The sequence below is a fragment of the Ursus arctos genome, unplaced genomic scaffold (genome assembly GCF_023065955.2).
Source record: "Ursus arctos isolate Adak ecotype North America unplaced genomic scaffold, UrsArc2.0 scaffold_8, whole genome shotgun sequence".
In the NCBI taxonomy this organism is placed as follows: domain Eukaryota; kingdom Metazoa; phylum Chordata; class Mammalia; order Carnivora; family Ursidae; genus Ursus; species Ursus arctos.
Window position 1 is genome coordinate 57,183,705 of NW_026623100.1, and position 12,169 is coordinate 57,195,873.

General features: G+C 43.2%; 2 protein-coding genes across 14 annotated transcripts in view; one reads left to right on the forward strand and one right to left on the reverse strand.

Annotated features, from left to right (window-relative positions):
• FEZ2 (fasciculation and elongation protein zeta 2) overlaps positions 1 to 12,169 on the forward strand; it is a 51,823-nt gene that overhangs the window by 37,564 nt on the left and 2,090 nt on the right. For 3 of the 5 annotated variants that reach the window (XM_044391158.3, XM_026478838.4, XM_026478854.4), the window contains one exon: positions 1,708 to 1,773. In XM_044391158.3, coding sequence (XP_044247093.1) covers positions 1,708 to 1,773 — 66 coding nt within the window. Of the gene's footprint in view, positions 1 to 1,707; positions 1,774 to 4,190; positions 5,107 to 12,169 lie in introns of those variants that run through there. The other 2 variants (XM_044391157.3, XM_026478846.4) reach the window with 1 other exon arrangement.
• Positions 6,327 to 12,169, reverse strand: part of CRIM1 (cysteine rich transmembrane BMP regulator 1) — a 187,638-nt gene continuing 181,795 nt past the window's right edge. For 6 of the 9 annotated variants that reach the window (XM_026478799.4, XM_048222723.2, XM_057309227.1 and 3 more), the window contains 2 exons: positions 9,895 to 10,088; positions 6,327 to 8,751 (listed from right to left, as the gene is read on the reverse strand). In XM_026478799.4, the coding sequence (XP_026334584.1) occupies positions 8,575 to 8,751; positions 9,895 to 10,088 (371 nt within the window). In that variant the 3' untranslated portion in view covers positions 6,327 to 8,574. The remainder of the gene's footprint in view (positions 8,752 to 9,894; positions 10,089 to 12,169) is intronic. The other 3 variants (XM_048222724.2, XM_048222722.2, XM_026478789.4) reach the window with 1 other exon arrangement.

Sequence of the window (12,169 nt, forward strand, 5' to 3'; positions counted from 1 at the left end):
AAGTTGTTATTGTGAACAATACTTTCAAAGCCTTTTATACTAAAATATGGACAAATCAAGTGATGCTAGCAAGTCTAAAAGGGAGAATGAAGAGATTCACTGGGTGGCCAGTCCTCTGATTTTCTGGAGGAACTCACGATGTTATGAGTGTCCAAGATCGCACAGGGGAATGGTTAATTACAGGGCTGGATCTCTTAATTCCCAGTCCACTGTACTTTTTAATAATGCGACCTTATGGCATATGATTGTATATAGAACTGAAAATAAATCTAAAACTTGACGGGAAGCAGAAATACCGAACAGAGTAGCCCTCTCAGAAAGGGCCATAAATATTGCCTTGGAAGCCAGGAATTACTGAAAGACCTCGGCTTCTCAGATCAAGGACAAACATACTTGGCCAAACCAAAGTCATTATAATTCCCACATCACCATGTCCTCAGGCTGATTCTTAGATGATGTATTTGTAGACGGACAGCATTTGGAATCTCTGGGTAAGTGAATGTGTGTAGGGGGTATGAATGAATGTCCAAGTTAGTATGAGTTTCACTTTGTGAAAGTAGAGTGGTTATCTCCCAAAAACCTGGGGGAGAACTGGAGGCTGTGGTGCCACCACTGTGTAGATGTCAGCCACGGGAGAAGCGCCGGGAGACGGGGTAGCATTTCTGGTTATGTAGCGTTCCTCATAAAAGCCACTGGAAGTGCACAGCAGTAGTAGTAACAGTGAGAATAATGTTAGTTGTGTTCATACACACAGCTCATGCTCACATAGCACGTATTTTGTAAGTCCGTCACATTTGAATTAGTTACTTGGTAATCACAGCAAGCCTTTGAGACTGGTCAGATGATGGCTCTCATTTTACAAATGAGGAACTTGGTGCACTGGGTGTTTAAGGAACTTGCTCAAAGTCGCACAACTAGGAAGTGGGAAAACCAGGGTTTAAGCCCAGGTTGACTGACGTGCCAGTTACACCATGTTGTTTTGTCCTATGTCTGGGGGAAAAGAGTGCGGCATTTTCCCCAGGATGCTCTGGGGAGAATACAGTGCAAGTGTAGCATTTGTTCATGTGTTTATGTGTACCTGGGTGGCCTAGAGTTTTAACCACCCTGAGAGCTGACTTTTCTATTGGTCTTTTCTTAGAGATGAAGTTATCAGCTTTCCGTTGGGCTGAGGCCAGCACGCCCAGGCTCCTCCGTAGTACGGAAGCACTCAGCCTGGCTGGGCGCTGCTCTGCGGGGTGTGTTCTTTGTTTCGGTCTTTCACAGCTTCCAAGAAGGCTGACAGACATGCTTCTTGGAGAATGTAGCTAAGTAGTCATTCATCTAAGACGTTCTCCAGCTTGTGAGATTTGCAGACTGAGGTTTTCCTGCTCCCCAGGGCCCACGGAAGTGCTCACGATGGGACCTTGCTTTCCAGTATTTATGACAAATATGAGGCTCTGTGTAAATAACCTGATTCCTCTTTCCTGGGGTCACTGTTTGGAAGTTTTAAATCAGGGAGAGGAGTCTCAGGTAACAGGAATGTTCTCACCTGGATAAGGATTTAACTACAGTATGTTCTTGAGCATTTGTGGTGGTATTTCCGTATCCAGAAAAACAATAATTTGCATGGATGGGTTATACCATATAATTAATTAAGACAACAATGTAAACGAGATTTTTGATCTGAATTTGAAATTGTTGCTTGTCTTTCTCTCCTTTATTTTGCAGTTCTTCGTGCCATGAAAGAGGACAGCGAAAAGGTTCCAAGCTTGTTAACTGATTATATACTGAAAGGTGAGTTTTATGATGTTGTGTGATGGTTGGGAAGTTTTGATGAGTCAATGAATGCACCATCTTGCTAATAGATTAGAAAGTAACTTCCAAACACACTTTTATCAATGTCATTTGTGCAGTGAGGATAGATGCATGGCTTACTTATGCTATTCACGTTACGAATTACGGTACATAAAGTTCAACTTTTATTTGGGGTCTTGAGCTGGTGGAAATAAGTTGCGTAAGTCAGTTGTAAGCATGGAGGTAGGCAGTGGAGGAAATACTATGGAGACATTCCCACAATTGTGTGAGTCTGAGGTGTTGACTGACACTGGGAGGGGGTGAGGAGGGTGGTCTCTGCCATCTTGAGGACAATAGAAAGGGAAGGACAGATTGTGAGGATGGATGAAAGAGGGGACAGTCAAATCAGTGAAAGTCCCAAAGGGAATATGAAAGGGACTGTAGTAAGGGGCAGGGAGGGGAGGGAGAAAAAGTGGATTTCCGTCAACTAGGACAGTGAAAAATGAGCCATAAATCTTAGCAAGATCAATATCACAGGTTGGGAACAGTGATGAGGCAAGGGAAGGTCATTTGAGAAGTTAATGAGGTCACTTACTTTGCTGAGGAAAGAACAAAATTTGGACGATAAAGAGGGAACTGATGAACTTATTTAATTATAGGCAAAACTAATACTTTTCAATGAAATTATTTTCTATAAGGCAGCAGTTATTCAGGTGACGGATTTTCCAAGCATCACAAAATGCACCCTATAGGGTGTGATCCAATATTGAGAGCAATCCTGTTCTGGAAACATTTTCCTTTGGGTTCTCTCTCCTCTGTCAGAGTTGCTGGCTGAACCATAGGAATGTTGGGATTTCTGAGATGTTAGGTAACTCAGATGGGACGTTTCTTCAACCATAGCTTCGTAAAGAGGGAACCTCAGAATGTACTGGGAGCTCAAAGTGAGTGACACATTAAGTACCACCTGTAAGAGACTTGGAGCGGAGCCGGTCACTAGTAGGTTAGGGGTGGAGGGAGGGGTCTGAAAAGAATAAATTGAATTTTTACATAAGCTGTGTTCTTCTGATGGAGGACTTTTTCTTCCTATTACATTCTGGATTTTCCTTTTTAATACCGGCCACCTTTGTTTGCTTTTATGTTGTGCCAGCATTGGTATGAAGGCTGGATTGTTCTGAGGTTTGTTCTTACAGATGTGAAACAGGAATGAGATGAACATAAAGAACATGTCTTAATTTTTAATTATAGCGGGTCCCTAGGGCACTACCACGAGCCCCAGAGACAGAATGGGCTTCGGAAGCATTCTCTGGCTATTTTATCATGTGACTGCATGGAAGAATTTTATGACCCAGAGAACAGAGTGCTCTCGGGGCAAATGATGTTGGAGTTTTTCCTCTGAAAACCCAGGCCTGTAACTGACCCAATCCCACGTGCCTTCGGGAAGCAGCACTTACCTAATTCTGAGCCCCACGCTCCAGCCCATGAGCCGGGCCTGTCTGTACTGGCGCTGCCTCTCTCTCGAGCTGCTTGCGTGTGTGCGTGTGGCTTTGTCTCGGCTTTATGAGGACTGGGTGGAAAAGAGGCTAGGGTTCGGACCAAGGTGGCGACTCAGTGGTCCGAGCAGCGAGTAGGCCTTTGTGTGGTGCTCAGAGGTGTTCAGTCGTGTGGGAAGGTACGGATGGGGGTATGCAGACAGGGGGTGACTGGAAATGCTCTCTTCCACCCATCCTGGAAGTCCACAGCCAGTCAGCGATTCCTCTACCTGGGGCAGGTGGTGGTGGTGGGGGGTCCTGCTCAAGGGAAAACTTTCCTTCCGCTTTCTTGATGGGACTTCCTCATAGTTGTCGTAACAACAAAGACTATGGCTTGGCTGCTAAATGTTCATTTTAATGCGAAGGTATGAAATGAAAGAAGGTAGAGAGGTGGCCTCATGTGGCCTGAGAAAGGTGGGATGGATGCTGTACGGGCTCCTTAGGCTTTTTCTTGCACCTGCTGAATGGCCCTGCTGTGGCCTGCTGCCACCCCTGGCCTCCAGGTTGTACTGAAGGCTGGCAGTGTAGACAGTGCTGCTGTGTGTGTGTGCAGACTTGCACCCTTCTTTCCCTTCCTGGGGAGCTGCTTGGCTGTGTTACAAGCCTGACGGTATAGGGCTAACGTTACGGGTTCTTCTAAGTGTGTCCTAAGAGACATGGCCTTTTGGTATCTCATTTCTGGGCAGTTTTAATAAATGTTTCTTGAGAGAGCTTTTCAGTGTTGGGTGGAGCCTTTCAAACCTTTTTAAAAAAAGTTGCTGCTGTAGATCTGTGCGTTGTTCTCGTGATTTAATAGTATATTTTTATAGACAGGTAAAATGTATATGTACCCTGTGTAAATATATACAAAATCTACATTTCAATTTAAAGGTTTTTTTCTTCTTCTAGTTCTGTGTCCTACATAGGGCAGCGTCGCGTCAGGAGCGGCTTTCTTCTGTGGACCACAAGCTAGATTTCGTATAGCATTGTTCTGAAAGCTGCCTGCCATTCCCTTCCTGCCATTGGAAACTCAGCACACTTGAACTTGGGTTTGTGATTCAGTATTACTAGATCCTGCTTTCACTAATTCTTTGTATTATGAACCAAGAGAATTATGGCACTGTTCTGAATTCTAGAGGCGTTTCTGTGTTAAATACTAACAGTTCCGAGCTCTTCTCTCCTCCAGCTTTGTAGAGGAAGGAGTCACATTTGTGCATGCGCAGTTACATTTTTCCTGAGCTGACAGTATGCCCGTTGAGTTTTATGGCTTTCTAGAGCTGAACTGCACTGAACTAGATTAAAGCAGTGAGATTTATATCGTAGCTGTTTGGTGGTGGCGAGAACCGACGCCGATCTTTTTAAGGGGACTGTCAGGATAAATTTTACCTAATCAGTATTGTGCAGGGAGACTGAAAGGGAAACGAGGGCTGTTCTTGGAAGAAGCGGAAGCAGAATGTGTGGAAGGCCCAGTGGGGAGAGGGCTGATGTTGGAGGTTGCTGCGGGCTCCACCACTGTTCGGACCTTAACCATTAAGTTGCCATTCACTTTCAGAACCTTGTATTGTTGAACTTTGGGTGTTTATGTTTTGCTTCCCGTGTTTGCGAAGAAGGGTCCTTTACAAGGAGTTTGTGTCCCGTGAGGTGCTTCCATGTCTGCGCAGCTGCGCCCCGCCCCCACTCCTTTTGTGTCCTTCATGCCAGAGTGTCCTCCCCAAGTGCTACTCGGGGAAGCAGCTACTCATCCCTCCGGCACTGGTCCTGAAACACTTTTCTGCCAGTTCCAGTCAAGTCATTGGCATTTAATAAATGTTGGAAAAGAGGGTAATACATGTTGGAGAGAGTTTTTTTGTTTTTGTCTTTGTTGTATTAAGATTTTTCTTCCCTTGCAGTGCTAGACTCTTCCCTTTACCGTTCTACACGTTGTCCATGACTACAGTGTGTAAGCTGGTGAACCCCTGATTAGCTTCATGATGGTCAGGAGGGGAGAGACTTCCAGGTTGCCCCGGGTTGCTGTGGAATGACAGAAGTCCTCTTTTCTGGGTCTGCGAGACATCCCCACAGCTCCGGCAGCATCCTCCCTCAGGCCACAGGAGTGTGGGAAGAGTTACACAAGACGTGTCAGGGGGCTTTAAACTTCCACTTCAACTTCTGTGAGCACATAAGGCCCATCCCTAGCCCTCATTCCACTCGGTAACTGGGCCACCAGGGCTGCAAAGGCAGCGGCTCCGTTCGGACTTGGAGGCCGGCTTCGCACCTCCGCGGTTACGTGGGGGTATGTGGCACTCGAGCTAGGTTTCTTGTTTTGTCGGTGCCTTATTATTATTTGATAGTGACTCTCTGAGACTCGCTCCTTGCCCTCAAATTGATGGAGATGCATACATACATAATAGAGTTAATAACTTCAACTAAATTGATCCAAATTTGTAAAAATTTTGCCTATACTAAGGAAATAAATATCACTTTAGGAGGCATCCGAGGGAGTCAGAAGTCCTTGAGGATATTTTTTTGGAAGATTCAACAGCTTTCTGTTTGTAGTTTAGTTTATTCTTAAGCTGATGCTTCTGGAGTGTATGAAAAAGTTTTTTTTTTTCTTCCAACTCCCAGTCCCCTAATAATGAGATTTCTGATTTTCTTTGATAAATTTGCTTCTTCAGTGGTAAACTACCAGTGTTTCCCACCTTGGCCCTTCCTGCACGCATGGTGGACTTTGATACCAGTGAGGAGAGGACGGGCAGGTTTCTGATTTGTGACTGACAACAGGTAGGTTTTGAGTCTCCCTGAGAGCAGCATCAAAGCGCCATCTACCCCGAGATGGGATTTTTTACAAGGATTTGCAGGGCAAGGCCTGCCCTCCAAGAGCAGCCCTGGACCTGCTTGGGGGGGCTGGAGGGCCATCATCAGACTGACAACCTTAACACACAAAGACTGTTCGTCCTGTTTGTGATTGAGACTCAAAGGGCTGATTTGTTGCCAAGAATCCAGTTGCAAATAACTCCCTCATGGCTTTGTGGTCTGAGGAAAACAAAACAAACCGTAGAACCCCAGTGCACTCCAAGTGCCATATATCTATTTTATTCTTCAGGAAATTATATTTTTCTTTTACAAGAGCACAACAGGAACCAAAGTAAAAGAGTAATAGATACAGCACTCAGAATAAATCATATCTTTAAAATAATAAAAAAATTTACACCTCGTCCTATATCCTGTTAGTATTTTCATAATATGGCCATGATTGAAAAAACAAAAAGCAAGCATTTACAATTTTTTTGATAGATTTTTTATGCCAGGAATGGATTAATTGTTGACAAAATTTTATACTAATCAGGCTGATGTAAATCTATTTTGGTAACATCGTATCGTTAACAAATTTATTTTGGAAATAAAAATATTGCCCCTTGATAATAAATCTTTTTTTTTCTTTGATGCAAACAGCTAGAACACCTTTTTCTTTTCCTTTTGATATTCTAAGACAAAAAAAAATGGTTAATCTTCAGATTAATAAATTAGGTCATTATAATAATAAATTAATTTTTTTTAAAGTTCAGCAACCTCTGTCCAAGTATTTACAACAATACTTGAAAGTTCCTTTACAAAACAGAACACATTTTCTTTTCACATTAAGCATACTGGGTATCTGTGTCTTTCACAACAAGCATTTTAAAAAGAAAAATCAATGCACAAATGGGTAATTAGTATAAAAGTGCTAAGAGCTGTTTGAAAAGTTAACACTATAGTATACAGTCAGTTATATTTGAGGCAAACTACAACAAACTTCCAGCTTATTATGGACAATATTCCAGTAGTTGTTTCAAACAGTTGTTTGAAGAAAAAAAAAATCCAGGAGCTGATTAGTGAGGCAGATAAACTGCCATCGATGTTTCTGGCCAGTGAGCAAATTGAAAACCAACAGAGAGCATATCCAAATGAGGAAGAAGATTTTAATACAGGAACACCTTCTCCATAGCAGGTGTGATGCTGCCTGCACAAGGCGTGTGCACACACACTCACACTCACTCACACTCAACACACATCTTTCTTCCCAATTAAACTGCAGGTAGAATGAAATTTTGTGTTCTTAAAAATTTGTAGGTGATCAAAAGCATTGATATGGAATGCCTGTTTGTCTTTGTTCTGGTTAAAATCTCATAAAAATACATTCAACAGGAAAACATAAATGTATGTGTATAAATATATATGCATATATATATTATATACACACGCACACAAATACTTTTGTTTTTTTGAAGCATAAGATACATAAATATTCCTATAATTGCTAAAGTTTAAGGAGGCATATTTTTTTTTGAGCTTCAACAAAGGTGCTTGAATAATATACAATTAAAATGAAGTAGTATATAAGGAAAAAAAAATCCCCAAACAGTCCTTTTTAAAAAAAGTTTCTTCTTAAGCTAGAGCTTCAACAAAAACTATGAACAACCGACAAGAGAACAAAGCCACGAGAGACAATGAAGTGCGGCCCCTGGACATACCTGGTGTCCTTCGCCCTCTCCCTCCTTCCTGCCACGCTGTGGTAAGAAGAGCTCCAGTGCTCGCATCAAGAAATGACTTAGGTCTCGTTCACCTGCTGACTCTGCTAGGAACTGGCTGATTGGCTTGGAAGAAAACAAAAGCAGCAAAAAGTATAACTATCTCCGTAATAACCCGCGTCAGAGAAATGCCGCAGCGCATCTCTCCTGCTTCCTCACCGCCCACCGCAGTGGGACTGTACAGGAAAGAAACTCGTGGCTTTAGCCGGGGGGTGGCTAGCGACAGGTGCGGGTGCGCCGTCTGCAGTAAGGTGGCTGCGGCAGCTGGATCGCAAGGCCTTTGTTTCCCCGCTCACTCGGGCCCGAGCTTCGAAGCAACCAGTGCAGTCTTCAGAGCAACAGGAAAAAAGTTCCTCTGGGCCACTCGGCTGCTTTTATTTTAACTGGATTTCTCTCCCCGAGCCCAGCTGACCCATCTGCCTTCCCACCACCACCCTCCCAACCCATCTCCCCAAACTCACTGTCCCCGCCCCCAGATATCTCTACAGCTATATTACAAGCAAATATATCTTAGCAACTTTAAAAACTTTGGTTCTAGGAAAACACTTGGTCAGTTATCTTGCGGAAAGTGGGAATGCTTGTTCTGCACACTGCCGTAGACAGAGCCCGGCCCGGTAAGTTCTCAGCGCTGCACATCAGTCACAGTCCAAAACGATCCACTAAGCAAGGGCACAAATTCGAGTTTACTCTTAAAAGCAGACTTAGTCGTCTTCTGTCTTTCAAAACCTCATCCACGTCGCCTGTCTTCACACTGTCTGGTAGAAGTTATCCGCCTGTAGGTGGTTCTGTTTCTGCATGCTGTAGAGGCCGCTGAATCTCGCGTCCGGCTCGGCAATCCTTAGCATTCTCTGCGCACTGTCCGCTGGGACTCGGCTTCCTTGCTTGCAGTCCGCAGACACCAGCTGATTGTTCAAGGAAGAAGGCTATTAAATGAGAGGAGGAGAAACCACGAAGAATTAGCTATTTTACGTATCCTAACACATTTAGTCCCGACTCATGTGAGGTGATGGCTTCGCGGGACAGTGACGGGCAGACCGGTCGTGGCGTCTACACCCTCTTCTGGCACCAGCGGTAGTTCCGTTAGGGATCCTGCCCGTGTTTAAAAGTGAACTGTCCGTAAACTACGTCAACAGGAGTGGATGAAGGAACTGGGAAGAGAGATTGGTGAACCCACGGAACTATTTTCAGATCCTTCACGTGCAGGCTAGCGCTTACAAGGGTTGAAGGACTGGGAGTCACCAGGTAGGCAGACTTTAAGATCAACAGACCACTTTAAATCGCTTGCTGTATAAAAGGGCCAGCCCCCGTCCGTAGCCAGTCGCTCCGTGCACGTCATGAGCTGGTCTCTTTTCCCAGCTTTGTGCTATGGGGACTGGGTCTTGCTCAGCCCCGTGTCCTGACCCCGCAGGTGCCCAGCAGAGGCAGTGCCCAAAGAGTATTTCTTGAAAGAAATCAGAGGCTGGAAAAGCATCTGAAGGAATTTTATATGGAAGAGTTATCTAGATGGATTAAAATAATTATTCAAGATGTTTTCAGTTCTTAAGGCTGTATGATTTTTTTTTTAAAGGAAAAAACTAAATGTAAAAAGTAGACTTAGGGTTGGAAAGAATCATGACTTTTCCCTTTAATGAAAATGAATTTTCTTAGCTTTTAAAATAGGCTGATTGGACAAGTCCAATTGGACTGGGCTGGTGCCCCCTCTCTAGGATTTCTTTCCCAATTCTAAGCTGATAGATCACTGAGAAATTCAAGTCTTAATTTCTAATATAAACAATGACTTTGGAATCTATCCAGAAGTATTTCTTTTTCTGAAAACTTTAAATCCAGGACACTGGATGTGTGGACGGTCAGGATCCACTAACCAGTGGATGATGGGTAATTCGTCCAGGGATTGCTCCAGCCCCGGGCAAGTCCTCTGAACTCGCCTGTTGTGCACCTGAGGCCATGAAGACCAGAGCAACATTGTCATTGGCTGATACAAACGACATCAAGCAACTTCAGGAAATGGAAGCACGCAAGCCTTCCTAGTTCGGTCACTCAAGAGACAAACTTTTCCAGAACAATACCTTAGTTGGTGTTCGATACCAGCAAAGCAGCGGTATCCACTGTTTCTTCTGATTGATGAACAGGAATGCTATTATTGTAACGGAGAGGCCGATTATTATGGGAACCACGACCGAGGCAATGGAGTCCAGTGAAGAATCTTCGCCTGAATGCAGCCTGTTGTTATCTCTGTAATCCACCTGCAGGTGACCCATGTCTAGGAGAGAAACAGAAGTATTTAGTACCTACACGAGAATTTTTAAGGATTATTTTAGTTACACTGCAAATGGGGATCAACGGCTTGGTTTCATTTCTTCTCAATGCTTGCAGGCTAAACATGATTTAAATGTAATGATCCAAAGAGCTCTTACGAGAGGGCAGAGCTCCTAGGGATGGATGTGAGACAGGAAATATTAGGGTGAGAAGGTTAATAACTGGGCAGGATGAAGCTGGTTCTTGCTAGCCAAGAAAACAAATTGGCTGTAGACTTTATAAACGGACTAAAACTAGATTACTGAAAGTATTTTGATTAACATTAACCTATGTGGTCTTCCCTAAGATTCGGAAGCAGAAACATTAGCTTTAGCTCCCTGCTTACCAGCAAATAGGAGACCAGGACAAAGTATCTTCTTGGACTCACCAGACTAACAGCCAAGACTAATTACTAGTGTAACAGTAAAAACTAAGCCAGAATCAAGAATTTGGTCTTTTGGTTGATACTCTGGTTTACTGAGCTCTAAGCAAAAATGCCTCCTTCTTCATATACTTGTTGAAAACTCACTAGGCCTATTAGATCATTTTCCTGCCTTAGTTAATATATTGCACGAGGGACATTTAATTTTGTCTTTATGAATGCAGGTCTGTCTATTGCTTTAAATCATCATTCTTGCCATGGATATTGCAGAGATCACAAGGTTAACTCTCTACTAATCAGGAGCACTCCCTGGAAGTTTCTGTACTTTTCTTTCAAATAAACCACTGTGGTCAGGTTGTCTAAATGCATCAAAGACCAGGTTAGTGAAAGATAACAGCAATTACACAATCAAAAAGAGTTGCTCTTAAATCGTTCTGGAAACTCAGCTCGTCGTAGCACAGCTTTGTGATATTAAGACTGTCTAAGGTTTAAAAATCAGATTTTTATTAGTATGCTTCTTCCTGTGTGTGTGTGGGGGGGGGTTTGGGAGGATGGGAAGAAAAGGACCTTCCTAGTCATTCTATCCAGTGTAGATGGTAATACTTTATAAGAAGTTGAAAAAAACCTCATATCAGCATCAAGACAAATGCCTAAGGTCAAAATATCTTATTGATAAATTCGGGTCTTAAATACGCAATGAATAAAGGAATGGATTTTTGCCTTACCACATTCCAAATGATATGGTAACTGGTTTTAGGAAGGTATGTCATACAAGGAAATTGAAAAGTAAATTAAGGAAAATTTAGTGAAAGGAAAAGGAAGCTTCAAGTCTATTTATAAAATTCAGTCCTTAAGTTCTGTTTTGATGCAAAAAGCAGGCCATAAAATTGAGCTTTGGGGTTCCTAGCAGCCAAAGCAAAAATGGTAACAAGTGTCATCAACAAGATTACAATGTCTTCAAGGTTAAAAAATAATCTTGCTTAGGAGAAGTATAAATTTTCCTGCTGCTGACACATGAGGAAATACCTCCTCAGGGACTTTGTAACAGAGATACTAAGTAACGCACAGGTCCTCAATACATTGCAGTAAATAGGCTGTTCTTGTGACCCAAGCCGAGCATCTAGAACAGCGTGTGGCACAGAGGAGGCACGGATATTGACTGACTGAATGAATGTAAATGCAATGATAAAGCACAATTCAGTCACAGCAGTTATACAAGTAGCCAAAACACTGGGTCCAGGAATTAGGCACTCTGGTTATATGGCTTGATTTAAAGAAGCATAACCTTCAGTATATCCAGAGTAACAACAGACCATTAATCTCTCAAGCAATGAACACTGCTTCTCCCCAAAAGATAAAAAATTGCATAGCAGTGATTTTGAGACTCTCCCTGGAGTAGACAGGAGGCAGTGTTGAGTCATGGCTAAGAGCAGGCTTATACTCTTGATCAAGAAGTCCACTTTTATTATTTTTATTTTTTATGTTTTTTAAAGATTTTATTTATTTATTTGACAGAGACAGAGACAGCCAGCGAGAGAGGGAACACAAGCAGGGGGAGTGGGAGAGGAAGAAGCAGGCTCCCAGCACAGGAGCCCGATGCGGGGCTCGATTCCATAGCCGGGATCACGCCCTGAGCCAGAGGCAGACGCCCAACGACTGAGCCA